The sequence below is a fragment of the Nyctereutes procyonoides genome, unplaced genomic scaffold (assembly GCF_905146905.1).
Source record: "Nyctereutes procyonoides isolate TBG_1078 unplaced genomic scaffold, NYPRO_anot_genome, whole genome shotgun sequence".
NCBI classification, from domain to species: Eukaryota; Metazoa; Chordata; class Mammalia; order Carnivora; family Canidae; genus Nyctereutes; species Nyctereutes procyonoides.
The window spans coordinates 41,809,186-41,830,481 of NW_026575030.1; the positions used below are offsets into that span (position 1 = coordinate 41,809,186).

Consider the following 21,296-nt stretch of genomic DNA (forward strand, 5'->3'; position numbering starts at 1 on the left):
CTCCAAGACTCCCTAGGTCGAGGTTGTCCTTCAAAATAGAAGGGGATTAGAATTAGTCTTCTTACAACAAAGGGTTGGGGGGGCGGTTATGTGCTGCCTTAACTGTAAATAAGAGCGAGAACAGCAACAAGGTTGGTGAGAATCCTGGTTTAATCATTCCCCTGGCTCACTCTGAGAGCAACCTGGACCCATGATTGGGTCCTGCATAGGATCCTCTGAAAAAGGGGGACCCAGGAAGTTGAACAAAATCCCCTACCCCTGGACAAGCAGAGCAGGACTGACTGTATTTTAGGCTGTACCCGCCTTGTGCTGACCTGCTTATTACTTAGGGCGCTGCCCCGCCCTAATCAAAGACCAGGACACACCCTAACCGGAAATCCAGCTCAGCGGACCAGCATGACTGTGCAACTGTTTGCTTATCCCATTGGCCACTGGCCCCTATAAAGTTGCTAAGCCTCGGGCAGCCCCAGTGGCGCAGCGGTTTAGTGCTGCCTGCAGCCCAGGGTGTGATCCTGGAGACCTGGGATCAAGTCCCGCGTCGGGCTCCTGCATGGAGCCTGTTTCCCCCTCCTCCTGTGTCTCTTCCTCTCTCTCTCTCTGTCTCTCATAAGTAAATAAATCAATCTTTAAAACAACGAACCAAACAAAATAAAGTTGCTAAGCCTCTTAGTCTCGGGGTCCAAGTCCCTGCTCTGCTGCATCGGGTATACTTGGACCCATGCTCGAGCTTGTAAATAAAATAAATAAAATAAACCCTCGTGTGATTGCATCAGTGTCGGCTCCTTGGCGGTTTCTCGGATTTGCCATCTTGGGCACAACAATAATGAGTAAGAGTATTGTGTAAAGATTTCATTCATTCTTTGGCTATTTTAATTAGTACCAAATTGTTTCCCCAATGATTTCTATCAATTTATTTTTTAAAATTGATTTTATTAAAATAAAATAAAATTGATTTTATTGATACATTATTGACAAAACATTGTACTAGCTTTAAGTATACAACATATCAATTGATATATGTTTATATTGTAAAATTATTAACACAGTAAGTTTAGTTAACACCATCAGCATGCATAGTTAAATTTCTTTTCTTATAATGAGAACTTCTGAGGTCTACTGTTTTAGCAACATTCAAATGTATAATACACTATTGTTAACTGTAGTCACCATACTGTATGTAAATGATACTTGTCTTACAGCTAGAAACTTGTATTCTTTTTTACCACCTTTTCCCATTTTCACTCACTTCTCTCCAACCTCCCCACCCCATGCTACTACCAATCTGCTGACTGTATTTAATTGTTTTTTTAAACTAAAACAGTTGATGATACTCATGTTTTGGGATAAAAATGAAAACTATGTTGTTGTTTTTTTGGTGTGTATGGGGGAGTCCCACTAACTACCTTGCAAAAACTATTCTCTCTTTGATAGGAAGGGGGAACATGCTGTTAGAAAACACCCAAAGTCACAGCACCATGACCTCCTGATGGAAGTAGAACAAGTAATATAAAACGGATATAAAGAGGTTCCCACCTCTTGGTTTCTGTCTGATTAATTCCTGGCCAGGTGGGCACCATCATGGAATGGGTAGGAGGTCTCATCATTGGAGGCCCATGCATCATTGGTATGTGGCTTCCCAGAGGCGGCCTCATTCCTGGTGTAGGTCCCCCTGCATCATTCCACAAGGAGGAAGGCCCATTATTGGCATCGTGGGTCCCCTTTATGGAAAGTTGGCATCATACCAGGGCAAGTAAGACCCAGGAGACTGGGGAGGAGTGGGATCATTGCTCCTGCTGGAGGAGGAGCAGAGAATTGCCTAAGAGGTATCATGAAATGTAGCAGTTAGTTTGTTGATCAGGCTCTGAGCCTGCTCTTCTATCCATTTCTGATAGTAGTTTTTCACATTCTCTTTGTGTTTCCTACCACTGTACTGCCTGTTTTTCTGATGGAGAGTTATGGATGAGGTATGTGTTGGCAATAGTAATAAAGCTTGGGCATGTTGCTCTGCAGGCTTTTGGCCACTACATGGTTTTGTTTTGTTTTTAAAGATTTCACATGTAGGTGAGGTCATACAGTATTTGTCTTTCTCTGACTTATTTCACTTAGCATAATGCCCTCAGGTTCCATCCATGTTCTTGCAGATGGCAGGATTTCCCTCTTATTTTGTAGCTCAATAACTCTTTGTGTCCTGTTTTCTTCATCTACTCATCTGTCAGTGGACACTTAGGTTGTTTCCATGTCTTGGGTATTGTAATAGTATTGATATCTTTTTGAGATCATGATATTTAATGAGCATAAATACCCAGAAGTGGAATAGCTGGATCATATGGCAGTTCTATTTAATTTTTTGAGGAACCTCCATACTGTTTTCCATAGTGGCTGCACCAATTTACATTGCTACCAACAGTGCTCAGGATTCCCTTTTCTCTATATTCTTGCAACATGTATCAGGGTTTTTACCTTTGGTAATAATCACTCTGATGGGTATGAGGTGATATCTCATTGTGGTTTTAATTTACATTTCTGTAACGACTAATGATGTTGGACTCCTTTTCATGTACGAGTTGGCCATGTGTATGTCTTCTTTGGAAAAATGTCTATTTAGTTCCTCTGCCCAATCTTTTTTTTTAAGCTCCATGCTCACTGTAGAGCTCAAAATGGGGATTGAACTCAGCACCCCGAGATCAGGCATTCAATAATTGAATGCTTAACCAACTGAACTATCTAGGCACCCCACTCTGCCCGTTTTTTTAATAGAAACTTTTCTATTGAGTTGTATGAGGTCTTTATATATTTTGGATATTAATCCCTTATTAGATAATATGGTTTGTAAATATTTTCTCCCATTATATGTATTGCCTTTTCATTTGAGTGATGGTTTTAATTGCTGTGCAGAAGCCTTTTACTTTTGTTTCAGGATTCCAGAGTTCTTGTCTCATGGAGCTAGAAATGTATCTTGTGGACACAACAAAAGACTGAAGTGAAGGTTTATTAAGTGAAAGTGAGAACAGAAAGGGGAAAAAAAGCTCTCTAAAATCAGAAGGGTCCCAAATGGGTTGCAACACAGGGCTTTGATGGTTAGTCTTTTATAGAAAACTGACCAGGGAACTTGGTAAATATTTTGTCAATAGTATAGTGGATTTCTAAGTATCATGACAATATCCTGTATATATTTAGAACCAGTATTGTGGATTGGAAAATATGAGAATGTCCTGTTTATATTTAGAAGGATGGAGATGTTCCCTTCTCCTTGGTTAATATCTCATTTATAACATTTCTCCAAATCTGGGATTTCTGTAAGCCTGGTTATGTAGCCCCCTGCCTGTCTCTCCCTACCTACTCTTGGTTGTACCTTACTCAGTTTGATGTAGCCTTATTTGTTTCTCCTTTCCCTATTGCCATAAATTAATTGACCATATATGTATGGATTTATTCCTGGCTCTCGATTCTAAGTGTTCCTTTGACCTATCAGTCTCTTTTTATACCATATCATACTATTTTAGTTACTATAGTTTTGTAATATAGTTTGAAATCAGGAAGTTTTATCTTTTCAAAAAACTAGGTCTTGTGTTGATCTTTTTTAAAAAAACATATTTTTAAAGATTTATTTATTAGAAATAGGGGAGGCAGAGAATCTCAAGCAGAATCCCCATTGAGCACAGAGCCCAATGTGGGGCTCGATGTGGGGCTTGAGCTCACGATCCATGAAATCATGACCTGAGCTGAAACGGAGACTTACATGCTTAACCAGCTGAGCCACTCAAGTGCCCCATGTTGATCTTTTCTATTGCTTTTCTTGTTTTTGTTATTTCTGCTGATTTTTGTTATTTCCTTCTTCTAACTTTGGGCTTAGTTCTTTTTGTAGTTCTATGAGATATAAAGTGAAGTTGTTTATTGGAGTTCTTCTTTCTTAGTGTAGGCATTTATCACTACAAACTTCTTTCTTAGAATTCTTTTTGTAGCATTCAGTAAGATTTGATATGTTGTACTTAGATTTTTATTTGCTTTGAGGTATTTTTTTGAGCTCCTCCTTGATTTTTTTCTTTGACAGCTTGTTCAGGAGCATATTGTTTCATCCATATATTTGTGAATATTCTAACTTTTTCCTATTACTGGTTTTTAGTTTAATATTATTGTGGTCAAAGATAGTTGGTATGATTTTAATTTTTATTAAATTTGCTAAGGCTTATTTATGTGGTCTGTCCTATGACTTATGATTGTCATACAATTATGGACGTTCTGTATGCACTTGAAAAGAATTGCATATTCTGATGGTATTGAATGACATGTTCTATAAATGAATGTTAGGTCTAGTTAGTCTAAAGTATGGCTTTAGTCCAACATTTTCTTGTAGATTTTTTTGTCTGTATGATTTATCCATTGCTCAAAGTACTGAAGTCCTCTGCTAATATTGTATTAAGTTTTCATTAATAGTAATGTGCTCATCATTTCAAAACTTGTTTTCCACACCTTATATTTTTATATATTTAATGAGTACCTTGTAATTTAAGTTATTCCTTCTGTAGGTAAAATTGGTTACCATACTCCAAACTTTATTTTGTACTTAGTTTTTGGTATGTGAACCATGCTTGAAACATAGTAACAATTACCTTTGGATTTTTTTTTTTTTGATTACATATAGATGTGCTTGTCCTATACTTCTGTTCATGGAGTTTTTACTTTTTAAACCTCTTTGGAGTATTTAATATCTGTATTATTCTTTTGCTGTTTTTGCATGTGCCCAATCCTGTGGTATCCATATCTTTTTTCTCCCAAAGAATTAGGAAGAGTTTAATAGTAGAAAAGGGATAAGAACTTTTGTCTCAAATCTTAGTTATTCTTTTTTCTGTTAAGATCATATACACTGCTATATGGGACTGTATTTGTAACCTGTAAAACTGGATTTTTATCTTGAATATATATCAACTGCCTCCTTAATTCATTTGGATATAGAAGTATTGAATGTAATATTATTTTCTTTTGCAGGGGTTCCCAACCAAGTAAGACAGTAGATAATTATGCGAAGAAGGCTTCACACACTAAAGAAAAGGAAAGAGATGACGATGGCATTTATCTTTTAATGTCTGATGCTCAACCTAAAGGTTTGTGAACATTAGAAAATTGTTGTCATTTGAATTTTTGTCTTTTGCATTTCTACAGATGTTTAAGTTATAGTTAACTTTATTTAATCTTATATTTAAAAGATCTCTGAAAGTAAAGGGAAGTTATTTAGCAACACAAAATTGCTAAATTTTTTGTTGTGTACTGTAGAATACATTTCTTCATTTATTAAGTCTAAGTTAAATTTGAATATTATTTCTTTTTTTGTTGTTGGGTTTGGGGATACAGCTATATAGTTTAGCCACTTGTAAGTGTTGTTTCCATGGATATGTCTGCTAACTTGATTATTATTCTTAGCTTCCCACTGTCTATCCTCCTATGATGTACATTCTTTATTCATTAGAATTTCTCTCAACTCTAGGAGGATGCCAGTACAAGGCACTATTAGCAAATTTAAAGGTAAATACATCCCAGACTTCTGAAAATTCTTTTTAGGCCTCTTTGCATGTAGGGTTAATGAATTAACTTCTTTTCTCCTTTTTGTCCTTCTTTTAAGGTTTTGAAGTGCTTTACAAAAATTTGCACCAAAACAATTCACTACATTAGTCAGATGTGGAACTAACATTTTTAGGGATCGCTCTGATTGCTTGAAACTATTTGAGACACTTTGTTTTCTGATTGATTTCATAAATCATTCACTAGAAAAGGTGGTTCTTTAATGACACTATGCAAAAATTCTTTGTACGTCATTTGAAACATAGCTATTTACAAGAAAACTAAAAAGTAACTAGACTAATAACCAGCTTCAACTCTTGTGAGAACAAGCTAGAGAAAGCAGTGTAACTGTAGACATATCTTTCAGTTAGTCACTAAGCACTAGGTACATATAATGAAAGACATTTATTTTCTTATGGATTGTACTTTTCCCAGAAATAATTTTCATTAATTACCAAATAAAAAGTATTTGTTCAAGTGATATCACTTCATACTATCTAGACACTGTTAAACCCTCACATTCTACTGATTTCCTGTATAGAGTAGGAATAGTTGAATAAAAAGCTTCTTATTTGTGCCATTCAGTATTACTTTAAAGTCACAGTGGACTTTTAGACTTAGGGAAAAAAATGCATGATTAAAGAAACACTTTATAGTTTCTTAGTACCCCTGAGGGTCCTCTTCAGAGATAAAGTGTTTTTAAGAAAAGTAGCTACTGAAACTTAATTGAAACTCACCATGTTTCCATCCTATGGATAATTGTATCCAATACCAGTTTTTTGTTTTGCTTTTTAGAGAGAGAAAGGGGGAGAAGAGTGGAGGGAGAGGGAGAGAGAGTCTTTTTTTTTAATTTATTTTTTATTAAAAACATTTTTTTTGAGAGAGTAAGGGAATGGGTTGGGGGAGAGGGAGAGAGAATCTTAAGCATGCTGCACACGCAGTGTGGAGCTGGATGTGGCGTTCAGTCTCATGACCCTGAGATCACAACATGAGCTGAAATCAAGTCAGATTCTTAACTGATTGAGCCACCCAGTCGTCTACTCCATACCAGTTTTTTAACATAAGCCCATATATTAATGGGAATTCTGAATTAAACTCCCAAGTATACCATTCTTTTATAGTACATTGTTTTGTGAAATTTACTTTTATGAAATAGTGTGTGTGTATATATATATATATACACACACACACACACACACACACACACACACATATATAAATAGGAAAGATTTTATTTTTAAGTAATCTCTAAACCTAACTTTGGGCTCAAACTCTGAGATCAGAACTGTACTGACAGAGCCACCCAGCCACCCCAATATATTGGACATATTTAGCATTTTTTGGTTTACAAGAATTTGTCACTTCTGTAATTTTATATGCTGGTAATATTTGTGAGTTAAGTTGTATATATTATGTAGGTAGGGTACTATTTTTATAATGGCAAGCTGTAATAAATTTATTCTGGTTTTCCATGAGATAGCCTTGACTGATGTGTGAATCGTAAATAAAGTGTTTGAGGGAAAACTCCTGTATAATAGGATTTTTTAAAAAGATTTTATTTATTTATTCATACACAGAGAGAGAGAGAGGGGCAGAGACAGGCAGAGGGAGAAGCAGGCTCCATGCAGGGAGCCCGATGTGGGACTCGGTCCGGGGTCTCCAGGATCACACCCCAGGCTGCAGGTGGCGCCAAACCGCTGCACCACCGGGGCTGCCCGGATTTTTTTTTCAAGCCCCTTTCCTTTCCTCAGTCTATTTGCTATAATGTTTTTGTTCAGAAATGGTAATTTGGTAGAGCATTTATATGTATAAATTGTATTTGACTACCTTCCCAGTTTATGAAATTACCAAAAAAAAAAAAAGCTATTGTGCTTTTCAAAATACTATGTTGATTTCAGGGGAGATTTTATTTTCCTTGGGGAGGGAATAAGAAGTGTTTTCTTTGGAAATTGAAAGACTGTTGACCATCTTGGAGTTTTGTCCTCAATCCTGTCCCAATGCCTGCTTTTAAGAAATGACAAAGAGACACTATAAATGTTAGTTATTAGGTGTCTATGAAGTGAGAATAAAAGCAAAGAATAGTTCGAGGAGAAGGTGGGTATTGAAGATCTTTCAATGAATGGATAGGTCAGGCCAGTAAGTGTTACATGAATTATAAGTAGTGAATTGAAGAAAGCTGCTTTGGAACTTTGTTTATATAAACTTTGAGTTGGTACTTATATAGATTCCCAAAGCAATGTAATTCGGGATACCTTTCTTTTCTTTCTTTTTTTTTTTTTAATTTATGATAGTCACAGAGAGAGAGAGAGAGGCAGAGACACAGGCAGAGGGAGAAGCAGGCTCCATGCACCAGGAGCCCGACGTGGGATTCGATCCCAGGTCTCCAGGATCGCGCCCTGGGCCAAAGGCAGGCGCCAAACCGCTGCGCCACCCAGGGATCCCTCGGGATACCTTTCAGTTACTTAGGTAGAACCTTTTGGGAAGGTATTTTTGTATAGTACAAATATTTGATACCTGAAATACTAAGCATTTTTAGTAATAATTGACATAGGTTCCAAATAATGCTTAGTTGATTTACAAAAGGGAACATTTACATAAAGAACATTTCTTTATCTGTAGGGTGGTAGATTTATTGGAGAGTTAAAATGAGCTCTTGATTTTTAAAAAGAAGATAGCTGTGTGAATGACCACATATTATATATGGTCTGCTGAGGAAAAATATTTTGGCTTCTTTTTAAAGAACAGTAATTAATGCTCATATTTATTGTCTCTTCACTTAAAAACACATGTATATAACACTTAAATTTTAAAAATACAACTAATTTCTAAAATCACAATAAATTATCAAAATGTTTAAAATGAGAATTTTCCAAATTTTATTAATACTCCCCCCCTTTTTTGTATTACAGTCAAATGTAATTACAGGAAAAGGAATAAACATAGTTTGATTGTTTTGCTTTGGTTGCTAAAGAATATACACTTTAATATATTTTCCTCACCTCATATTTATTGTACAATGGATATTTACTTTGTGTATGCAACTTCAAATAGGGTATTTCTTTATATTCATCCATGTCAGTATGAGAATTTAGCAGTGAACATCTCTTTAGATTAGTTTTGGAAGTTGTACAACAATTTTGATGTTTATTTGAGCTCTTTTTTTTTTAATTTTTTAAGGATTTTATTTATTTGTTCATGAGAGACACAGAAAGAGGCAGATACAGGCAGAGGGAGAAGCAGGCTCCATGCAGGGAGCCGGATGTGGGACTTCATCCCAGAACTTCAGGATCATATCCTGAGCCAAAGGCAGATGCTCTACCGCTGAGCCACCCAGGTGTCCCAATTTGAGCTCTTCTAAAAGGAATTCTTTTTGTACTTTTTGGCCATATTTATGTTTTTCTTGTTTTTTAAGACCTCAATAGTGGAAGTAGAGGTTGTGATCATCTTGAAGAGGGGAGCAGAAATAAAGATGATACATTTTCTGATTCAAAAATGGAACCCGCTCTGACCTCCAGGAAGAGAAAGAAAAGGCTTAGAAGTAATTTGCCTGATTCTCATAATTCTACTTCTTCCTTGTTTGAATCAGCAGAACAGATAGTAAGTAGAAGTATTTAGATATCATATGAAATAATTTATGGTATGATAAAAATGAGTTGACTGTGGCCAAATAATGTTCTTATAGCTTTCTGCTTTTAATCATTAAATTTCTTTCTTTTCTTTGCCTATTTTTTTATTCTGTTTGATTTTTAAAAAATAGATGTTTTTCAATAGAATAGCTATTGGAACAAATTTCAAAAATTATGAACAAATAAAAAAAGTTAAAAATGCTTCTTCTCTGATAGCACTCTTTAGTTTGGTATATATCCATCAGGCTTGTTCTATTTTGTTTTCCTTTTTTTTTTTAACCAGATATTATTGATACTGTAGTTATAGTGTCCAGCCAATTGCTTTTTCTTTCTTTTTTTTTTTTTTGCTTTTTCATATATTGTGTAATATTATTATCAGATTTCTTTTATCAGTAGTTTACTTACCAACTTCTTTAAGACTCTACCTAGAGTTTAGGGAATTTGTTGAAAGTGAAGAATTACTCTACTTCATACACACACTACCTATTTTCAAAACTTAGTATACAGTTAGTAAATGTACAAGAAGATAACCTTTTTACTCCTTCAATTTACAAGGTCTTTTAGGACTTTTCAGTATCTTTGAGTTATAAACATGGTTTAGGTTTAAACAGTAAGAGAGATGTGAAGGCAGTGATTGATTTGATAATTTTTAAAATTGTTATCCTCTTAAATTTTTAATTTTTTGCTTTTGTTTATAAAGTCACATGATGTCATTTGGCCTCATTACTTTTACAAAATAAAACTGTAAAAAAAATTCTTCTTATTCTAAAGTTGACTTAAGTTCTACAAGTTATACCTGTAAATATGGGAATTTCCACATCTCAGCCTTTTAAAAAAAATGTTTAAGTGTCTGGTAGGATGACCAGATTCTGTCTCTTTACTTGGAAGATCCTAACAGAGTGATACAGTATAATTGCGCAGTTTCCTATCCCTGTAGTTATAGAAATGCTATAATATTTTTACTTTTATATTCTTCTTTAGGAATTTAAACTTTAAAAAATTCTTTAGCCAAATTTGACATGCTAATTTTCTGTATGTATTTATATTCAGAAAAAACAAGAAAATGACTCAACAGTATCTGCTGAATTTAAAAAGTCAAGTGAAAACTATCAAGACTCAAAAGTGCTTGAAGAAATTACACCTGAACCTGTAGAAAGCAATATTGCTAAACTATCTTCACTTAATAGTCAGGAGTTGGCTTTGAGTGCTGCTCCAAAAAGTTCCTTTGTTGACTGTTCAACCACTGAAAATTTTGAGAACTCTATGTCCACTGATACTGTGGGGGAGTCTACCCTGCTTGAGAAGGATAAGAATGAGTTGAATGCAATAGAAAAGCCTGTTTTAAGTGAACACAGTGAGGGGAACCAGTCTTTGATATCAGTAGAACCAAGTAAGTAACAGGATTATAATGTTTTTTTATTTTCTCTGCTTTACTTGTTCTATTTCTTCCCTCAAATTTTTCTGGGGCAATAGCTGTTTATGACATTACTGTGGAATATATTAACTTTAGAAAAAGAAAACTTGGGGTTTAGGACTTTGTGAATTTTGTAATATTAACTTAGGTAAACAGTGGACTTAATATTCTTTTTAAGAAGTTTTAAAAGTTTTTTTTTTAAGGAATTGTGAACTGTGATTCATCTCAGTAGTTTTTAAAAAAATATTTAAATTCAAAGATTTATTTATTTTAGAGAGAGAGATGAGAGCTTGCTTGCATACATGTGTGCACACATTTGGGGGAGGTGCAGAGGGAGTGAATCTTCAAGCACATTCCCCGCTGAGCATGGAGCTCTCTGTGGGGCTCAATATCACAAGCCATGAGATCATGACCTGAACTGAAACTAACAGTTGGGTGCTGAACTGAGTGAGCCAGGTGTTCATCTCAGTAGTTTTTATTATTTATTTATTTATTTATTTATTTTTAATAAATTAATTTTTATTGGTGTTCAATTTACCGACATACAGAACAACACCCAGTGCTCATCCCGTCAAGTGTCCCCCTCAGTGCCCGTCACCCATTCACCCCCATCCCCCGCCCTCCTCCCCTTCCACCACCCCTAGTTCATTTCCCAGAGTTAGAAGTCTTTATGTTCTGTCTCCCTTTCTTATATTTCCCACACATTTCTTCTCCCTTCCCTTATTTTCCCTTTCACTATTACTCATATTCCCCAAATGAATGAGAACATACACTGTTTGTCCTTCTCCGATTGACTTACTTCACTCAGCATAATACCCTCCAGTTCCATCCACGTGGAAGCAAATGGTGGGTATTTGTCGTTTCTAATGACTGCATCTCAGTAGCTTTTAAAAGGATTCTAAAAGGACCATTATTGTTGACATTTTGGTTGATGAAGTCTAAGTACAGAGTTTAAGTGCTACATGGTTATTGTCATTAATTTTGATTTAATTAATTTCAAGTATTTGATACACTCACATGGTTCAAACAAAAGTTTTAAATTTTTATTTTATTTTTTACTTATTTTTGATAGTCACACACACAGAGAGAGAGATAGAGAGAGAGTCAGAGACACAGGCAGAGGGAGAAGCAGGCTCCATGCACTGGGAGCCCGACGTGGGATTCGATCCCGGGTCTCCAGGATCGCGCCCTGGGCCAAAGGCAGGCGCCAAACCGCTGCGCCACCCAGGGATCCCCAAACAAAAGTTTTAAAGAATATATAGTGAATAGTCTCCCACATCTCAGGCATCCATTGCTTCTTTTAGAGACAGCTAATGTAATAGGCATTAAAGTACAATTTATCTTTTTAAATTTTAATCTTAAACTTAATATTTTTTTACATTCAATACATTTTTACTGTTGTAGTCAGAACTTGTTCCTATATACTCCTCATGGCTTTATTCATTTTTAAATGTCTTCATCCTCCAGAAGGTAAGGTTTCAGATAATTGCCTAAGAATAGCACTGATATGGAAATATTGTATATAGCTAGTATAAATTAGATAATGAATGATAATCCAGTTTCTAAATTGGACAGTTAGATTAAATTTTAATGAGATTATTCAAGGTATGGTGCATGAATTAGTAAGTTTTCATTGTGTGATTATTGTAACACATTTAAGAAATAATTTTTCCTTTTTAGTTGTTGTTTCTAGTGATGAAGAAGGACCTGTTGAACATAAAAGTTCAGAAATTCTTAAATTACAACCTAAGCAAGACCATGTCATCACTAATGAAAATGAGAGTACTTCTGAATCAGCGTTGTCAGAACTGCCATTGATTACACGTGAATCTGTACAGGTATTTATTTCTGATTTCTCATAGGTTAACAGTGAAATAGAGTTGACTAATAACTGTTTCTTTCATGAAGCAAAATAATGTAATAAAATTATGAAATTTCTTAGTTTAACTTTTGATATAACTTTTACATTCGTTTGAAGGAAATATGTAATGGTCTTTATTTTGAAGTGGAAGAATTTCTTATTTTGGTCATTTATATTTTTTTAATCTAAAACTGAATACTAAAAATAAATAAATAAAACTGAATACTTTTTCTTTTTTTTAAAAACTGATTCTCATTAAACATTTAACTACTTTATCAGAGCATTTCTTAAAATTAAGCAGTTTCCAGTATTTATCTGTCTGGCCTTCCAGTAGTGTGGCTACTTAGAATTATTCCTTTTCCTCACATGCAATTAAGGCAGAAGATGGAGAGGAAAGAACATGGTGTCTGGAGATTACAGATCTGTGTTCAAATCCTGGCCCTGGTGCTCGCTTCGGCAGCACATATACAAATCCTGGCCCTGTCATGTAACTTCTTTAAGCCTGAGTTTCCTCATAAGTTAAATGAGGATGATAATACCTACCTCGCAAGACTATATTGAATATTAAATGAAGTAACATATGAAAGCATTTAGAATAGTGTCATAAACCAATCAGTTTGGTAAGTCCATTGTCTTTTCCTTCTTACAGAAAATAATAAATGGAAATATCTCGTTTTAATGTCAGCCAGTTGTGTTTTGACACAGTACTTAAAAAATTATAGCTCTAAAGTGAGGTACAAATCATTCTTTGTCAGTGTTCTTATCATCAGCCTCTTATTACTCTATTTTAAAGAAATGATTATCAGCTATCACCAGTGTAGAACTGTGGTAAAACTTCTGTTGGTTTGTTTTTTCATATGGTCAGAGGCTGTTATTCTTTAAGATGTGATGAAGAATTAGGTCAGTTCTATAAAAATGTTTGGAGGTCTGATTATTATTTTTAAAGATTTTATTTGTTTATTCATGAGAGAGAGAGAGAGAGAGGCAGACACACAGGCAGAGGGAGAAACAGGCTCCATGCAGGGAGCCCGATGTGGGATTCGATCCTGGGTCTCCAGGATCATGCCCTGGGCTGAAGGCAGTGCTAAGCTGCTTAGCCACCCGGGCTGCCCTGGTGGTCTGATTATTGTTTCACTGGTGTTCCTTTGCATTTGGTGCTCTATATAGAGATCACCTTAGCATCTTTGTTTGGAAGTTTTGTTAAAATGTAACCATTTTTTGGCCAGTAGTGTACCTGACGGTTTAGTTGTATTTGTTATGAAAACCATGTCATTATTGATAATGAGTTCAAACTTTTTAGTGAATTATAGTTTCCTTGGCAGCATATAATTTGATAAGGCATTATGAAATGATCATATTATAAGAAAATAACATTTTTTGTAGAACTGATGGAATATGATTACAACTAAGCAGAAAATAATGTGAAGACCTACTAAGATCTATAGGTCAGCATACCTTAAAATCTCCATACCTTTCCTTGTTTGCAGTTTTAAATGAAGTGGTGAGAAGCGTGGGTTGGCCATTTTTAGGAGGCAGTTAATCTTTACAAACTGGGAGGCCCCAGTAAGAAATTTTTTTTATCCTGTCTTTTCATTTTATCACTTAAAACACACACGGTTATCTGATTAGAGTCACCTGTAGTTGATTTGGTACTTATTCTTTAAGGGATAAGAAGAATACTAGAGTAAGCAATAAAAGATGAGAATGAAAAAAAAAGATGAGAATGATAAAGATTTTTATTAAGCAGATAAATGGCATTGTGAGCTGGGTTAAGAATAATGAGTCCTACGTATATTTCAGATGAGGATTAATAACATTTTATAGAAGTAGAAGGAGAGTGAGTACATGTGCATAGTTGCCCTAGTGGTAATTTATTTTGTCATTAGTGATGTTAGGGTTAAAGAAGACTAATGTACAAAGAGTGGGCAAATGTGGAGTCGAAAATGTCATTTGGCAGTTTAAAATTCAGAAGAGATTGTAGGAAACAGCTGGTGCTAATACTTCCTAGTAGTATATTGTAATATAAAAGCAGAGTTCTGTAGTTATTTGAGTGGAAGTGATATGATTTTTGAGGTTTTAGATAACTGGTTGGCTATTTTCAGACATAGGACATAGAGTAAAACATAAAGATTTGATATAACAGATGGTTCTTAGGCACATACATGCCTTCAAGTACATGACCTAAGAACATCATCTTGGTTTATGAAACAATTTTATGTGGTAGAAATAACCCTTGATCTAGAGATACAAATCTGGTTTTGACTTAGCTTTTGCTTCACACTAACTTTATGACTTTGGGCAAGTCGCTTAACCAATCCAAACATCTATTAGTTTTACTTATGAAATGAAGAAAAATCCAAACTACCTCACAGGATGATTGTGGTGATTAAGAGAGAGAATACATTTAGAAACTCTTTTTAAACTAACAACTACATAAATCTTAATTTATTTCCGCTGAGCTAAAAATGAATAAAGCCTATTAGGGAATATTAAATTTGAAATCATGACTTTGATGCAGAGTAAGATGTATTTCTGGAGCTTAGGCCTATAGAATTTAAGATTCAATTATTAAGAGTAATTTTCTCAAGGTAAATCATATGCTTTTTAAGAAAAAAAATCTAGATAACTATTTCTTCACAGTAAGAACAGTATAAAGTTCTTTACAAATTTCATTAATAGCAATTTAAAGAAGTATTTGATTTTGAAAATCATTGTCAGCATTTGTGTAATACTTAGGGTTATATGCATTTTATAATTTGTTCCTTGTTAGGCTTCATCTGAATTATGTCCATATAAGCCTGTCATGGAAAACATTTCATGTATTACACCTAGTAATGAGATGGATCTACACCTGGATTTTATATTTACTTCTGTTTATATTGGTAAAATAAAAGGAGCTTCTAAAGGTTGTGTTACAGTAAGTATATTTAATTTGTTTTTGTTTTTATTTTTTTAGTTTTGGATTATGGACAAGGCATTTACAGATCGTCCTTTTTTTGAAATACAAATGAAAATGGAATTGAGATTAATTTTATATGAGACACTTTGAATATGTCATTATCCCTACTTTGAGACATGTCTTTAATTGGGAAATCCTAAAATCATAAGGGAATATCCTAAAATTATAACTTTGACCCAACTATTCTAATGAAGATCATATATGAGAAAAGATCATATGTAGTACTGATATTCAGTGGGCTCTTAAACTTACTTGGTGTTAGAGTCGATTTTTATTCAAGGTATGGTTGAGATCAAGAAGAAGAAATCTTATTATGCTGGTTTAAATTGTAAACTGAGTTCTTCAAATTCCTACATTTCTTTAAAGAGCTCCAGGAGTAGTTCTTAGACAGGATTTTACTCAGTTCTTTTATTTTCTCACTATTTCTGCCTGTTAAAATTCTAACCATCTTTTAAGGCTTTCTGAAAGACATCCTCTTCCAAGAGGCCTTTTTTCATTTCTCCTTTCTAGCTAGAAGTAACCTCTCCCTTTACTGTATACTCAAAGCACTTTGTAATCTCTTTTAAGATTTATTTTGTGTGTTTATAATTGTTTATATTTTTGCTGAAACCTCTCCATTAGTCTTTAAGTATCTTGTGGTGAAGAGCAATGCTTTTATTTGCTTTTACACCTTACATAAATAGTTCAATCCTAAATAAGCACTTAAAAGAAGATAGCATATGATTTAAGACATAAAGTAGCTGTTTATTTGGTGACCATGCAGGAGGATGACCTAATTTCAAGTGTAAATCCAGCAAAATCTGGAATCTACAAATAATGATAACTTGTGATATAGTTAAAATTGTTCTTATTGAAAGCACAAGAACAATTTTGTTTAATATTCTCTGATCAGTAGTTTTTAGATATTAATGATTTTGGCTTGCCTGGAGTGATTTTACAATTTTTTTTTCTTTAAGGAATTTCATTCATTTTTTTAATAATCTTTACTTCCCCACCCCTTCTATTTTACTTTTTTATTTTAAATTCAATTTAGTCATTTTTTTTTCCTGTTGAGTTCTTTGTAGTGGTAAAAAATTGGATAATATAAATATATGATAATAATTGAGTAATTGGGCAAGGAAAATCCAACATAAATATTTAGCAATGGGTTTTTATAAGTTAATATATTAATTGTTTATTAGAGTTAGGTGGACTTGTTATGGGCCAAAAGTAAGACCAAACAAAAAACTACAATTGAGTAAAGAAACTATTTTATTTTATTTATTTTATTTTATTATTTTATTTTATTTTACAAATAATATCTATAATCTTGCTTATCCGGAGACATTTGACGTTAACTCTTCAGTGTATATCATCCCATATTCTTCATATTAGATATATTTATAGGTTTAAATCAAAAGTATATGACATAAATGCTGTTTTGTAACTTACCATTATTAAGTTAGTTCATGAATCTATTTTGGGATATTTGGGTTGTCCTTATTTCCTGTTTGGACATTTTGATTGTTCTGGGGAGTACATATATATATTCAATAAATGTCATAAGGTAGGTTTTCAAGTTTTGTTTCATGTTTGTTGGAACACTTCTTATGATTGAAATAAAAATTTAAATGTCTAATTAAAGGAAAGTGATTTAGTAAATCAAAAGCAAATATATGCAGGTTAAAAAATACATATGTATATGAAGAAAGGCTGAGAGGAATTCTATAATATTAAAACAGTATGTTATTAAGGAGAGAGCATAAGCAATTTTATAACTTAAAAATAATGAATAACATGAAAAGGGGAAAGAGAAAGTTAAAAGTCTTAAAACTTTCAAGGATTCAAAAGACTATCCTTTTTTCAGACACAATTCATAATGCTTTGAAACTTAGAAATTAAAGACCTTTTTTTGTGGGGGAGTAAATACGAGAATTAAATTCAGTCATTTTCCAGATGTTTAATGTGTCTCTACTAATGTGTTGTTGTAGATTAACTGTAGATCTTGTTCTCACTCTCATGATAGTTGTATTTTAGCAGAACTAGAAAAGTATCTATAGCGGAAAACTGTTTACATATATTAGAGCCTATTTTCTTATAGTTGGACAATGACTGCTATTTTTTTTTAACGTGGAGAAGGCTGCAATAGATGTGAACATTTTGTTATTTATTTCTCAACTTTCTTGATAGTAGGACAAAGGTTTATTAAACACATTGTGTTCAGAGAACCGTACTGGCTATTATAAGAAATTATAAATAGATATGATATAATTTCAGAGAATTGGGTTTATCTTAACTCTCACAAAAAACATCTGTCTTACTTTCCCAAATGGAGATTAAATTTCTGCTGGAAATAGGGCTTTGCTTTGGGAGAGGTTATAGGTTGGCTTAGTCATCATACAAAGGTGTAAATGAGTATGAGATCCTTGTCAGACTGAAGATTTGATGATATAGGACAAGAATACTTATTGTGGAAGAATGAGAGAGTAGTAACAAAATAGAGGCCAAGGTATATAGATACACTATTTCTAGTTCATAATTCTGTAATAATGTCTATAAAATCTCAAAAGCAAACATTCCATATATTTATTTTCTATAATTATTTACATTTGCTAAGATACATTTTTATGAGATTAAAGACATTGAATCATGTCAGATTTGGGCAAGGGAAAATATACACCAAATATATTTAGCAGTCGTGTGACAGACTAGTAAGGTGTATTTGACTGAATTGAACTAGATAATATACTTAGTCAGATGCTATTGTCTATTGATAAAAGCTCCTTTTGATTAAGGCTCTTACCTAAAGCTGACAGGGATTCAGTAAGTAACCAAAATTCACCTACTTACTGTTTGTTTGTATAAGTGGTAGAGATAATGGAGACAGAACTTGAACCCCAAGCTCAGCTTTTTTTTTTTTTTAAGATTTTATTTATTTATGAGAGACACGAAGAGAGAGAGGCAGAGACACAGGCAGAGGGAGAAGCAGGCTCCATGTAGGGAGTCCTATGTGGGACTTCATCTCAGGACTCTAGGATCACACCCTGGGCTCCTGGGCTGAAGGCAGGTGCCAAACTGCCGAGCCATCCAGGGATCCCCCCAAGCTCAGGTTTTAATTCATTTGGCTCTTTGCTTGAATTTTATTTTAGTGGCTGACTTAGACTCTGAAATATGAGTTTTATATTTGTGAAGCTACAATATGAAATAATTTTTAAATTGGAAAAGAAATGAGTCACAGTAAACCTGTGGTTTCACTAGGCACTGTTTTCTACATATTTGGAATTCTCTTGATAGTTAATTGAGGTATTCATGTACAAAGACCATTTTTAATTTTGTTTTTGTGCTCACAGACTATACCCCTGATTTGGTAAACAATTTCATAAATGTATTGATCAAAAAAGAAACCTAACTGAAGAATAAATAAGTCACGAATTCATTTGACATTAAATTGAAAAATGAACTTAAGAGCGCAACCTGTTTTAGATGGAACATGTAAGATTGTAGGTGCTCATGACCTTGAGAGTTGATTATAAAAGCAACTCTTAAGGTCAGATTTATACAAAAGATTCCTGGAGAAAATTTATGTCCTGGTGCAGAAGGAGCAGACAGAACAACTTGGCTCAATCTTCCCTCAGAAGGGAATTTATAACATGGAAACAAAGATGAATGCTGGGAATGTCAACAAAGTCTAGAATCAAAGCCTGTTTTGTGGTTATTTACTAAAGTCACTGATACTATGGAGTTCTCTTGGCAGTTTCTTGGGATTTTGTCTTGTTTCTTCCATAAATATTCAGGAATCGTTGAAAAATATATTAAGTAAAGTTTTACTGATTTTTATAGATTAGCATATTTAGAGTTAAATTACATATGCAGGGTTCTTCCATAAAACTTTTTTCCAAAAAAAAAAAAGACAACTAAGTATTTACAGTGAAACATTTTCTTGGTTTTTTGATAAAAAGTTTTGAGCACTTTTATTTTTAAAGATTATACTTTAAAATAAAATCTAAATTTATTTCTGCATCCAACATGGGGCTCGAATTCATACCCTCAAGATCAAGAGTTCTGTGCTCTACAGACTGTGCCAGTCAGTTGTCCCTTGAGCACTTTTAGTATACATGCTGAATACATGCTTCTGGTTTGAGAAAGAAAAAAAAACTAAAAATTTTGAATAGTAATTTATATTGAGTAGTAACTCATTTTTTGCTTTTTTTTCCTTATGTTTCCTTTAGTTCACGACAAAATATGTTAAGATCCCATTTCAAGGTAAGCTGTTATTGTCTTGTGATTTCTTTCACTATAATTTTGAATATAAAATAGCATTCTTTCTGCAGCCAAGTTTCCATAAAGTTAACACTTTTTTTTAACATCTTTAAAAGGAGTTAAAATGTTTGATAACACTGAAAATTGTAATGACCATTAATGTTAAGGGACTCAAGGTAACTTTTTGGAATTAATAGAAATAAAGTTTTGATAGCAAGAAGATTTTGGTATGATGAAATGTATGAAAATAAAAATTATAAGGAAAATATATGAAAAATAAACTAAGAAATTTATAATGTTGCATACAAATATGTAAAATGGTTTTATATAGAGGTTAGAAATTTTTTAATACTATTTCTTATCTGAGTAAGGCAAAGTAGATTGGAAACTGTACTTGTAATATATGGAGACTCAGACCATTTTTTTATTTTCTCCCCAACTAAAATCCTTTCAGAATAATAATGACATTAAGAAAACAAGAAACAATAGAATAGTCTCTAGAGAAAGAATTATGAAAAGAATGAAGAAAAATAGACACAAGTAGTACTTCACAAAATGACTAGGGAGGAGAGGAAGCTTCTTCCTGTAGGGAACCTGATGCGGGACTCGATCCCAGGACCCCGGGATCACAATCTGAGCCAAAGGACAGATGCTCAATCGCAGAGCCACCCAGGTGCCCCTAGCATTAACTATTTAGAAGAAACAAATAAAGACTTGTGATTTAAAAGAAAATAATTTCCTAAAAGAAAGTACAGTAATCTATATTTAAGTATCTATGTAATAGTGCTCCTCTCATATCTTCTTTTTTAAATTGAAGTATAATTGACATGTAACATTATATCGGTTTCAGTATTGGTTCAGGTACAACATAATGATTTGATATTTGTATATATTGCATGATGATTCCTACTATGTGTCTAGTTCACATCTTCCCCATACATAGTTGCAAAAGGTTTTTTTTTTTTTCCTATTGTGGTAATTGATGACTTTCAAGATCGCACTTAGTGATTGTCCCATGAATACTACAGTGTTAGTAACTATAGTCACCATGCTGTGGAATACATCCCCATGACTTATTTATAAGTTTGTACCTTTTGTTCGCTTTACCCATCTTGCCTGCCCGCCCCCTGGCTTTGGCAGCCAGTAATCTGATCTCTGTATCCATGAGCATGTGTGTGTGTGTTTTAAATTTTACACATAAGTGATAACTTGCAGTATTTGTCTTTGACTTATTTCAGAACGTGGGCAAGGGGAGTAGGCAGAGGGAAAGGGATAAACAGACTCCCAGTTGAGTGCAAAGCCCCATGTAGGGCTCCATCTCAGGATCCCTGAGATTATGACCTGAGCCAAAGTCAGACACTTAATGGATTGAGCCACCTAGGCGCCCCATAAAAATCTCTTAAAAACAAGACATGCATATAAAGGGTTTTAATAGATGAGGAACGTAGAAGTCTAAATGTTTATTTTTCTGTAGTACCTGAGGGAAATATTAATTTACTTATTTATATTAGCTACTAATTATGTTTGGCTTTGGCTGTAAGAACATAATTTATCTTTCCTTCATAAGGAAGAAATCCATAGGTAAGCTGAACAGGGCTGATACAGTGTTTCTTTGGTCATCAGAGACCCAGTCTTTTTTGT

At 33.8% G+C, this 21,296-nt stretch overlaps 1 protein-coding gene across 5 annotated transcripts in view; it reads left to right on the forward strand.

Annotated features, from left to right (window-relative positions):
- SENP7 (SUMO specific peptidase 7) overlaps positions 1–21,296 on the forward strand; it is a 149,229-nt gene that overhangs the window by 99,155 nt on the left and 28,778 nt on the right. For all 5 annotated transcript variants that reach the window (XM_055316092.1, XM_055316093.1, XM_055316094.1 and 2 more), the window contains 6 exons: positions 4,987–5,102; positions 8,969–9,153; positions 10,233–10,572; positions 12,277–12,434; positions 15,228–15,374; positions 19,625–19,658. In XM_055316092.1, the coding sequence (XP_055172067.1) occupies positions 4,987–5,102; positions 8,969–9,153; positions 10,233–10,572; positions 12,277–12,434; positions 15,228–15,374; positions 19,625–19,658 (980 nt within the window). The remainder of the gene's footprint in view (positions 1–4,986; positions 5,103–8,968; positions 9,154–10,232; positions 10,573–12,276; positions 12,435–15,227; positions 15,375–19,624; positions 19,659–21,296) is intronic.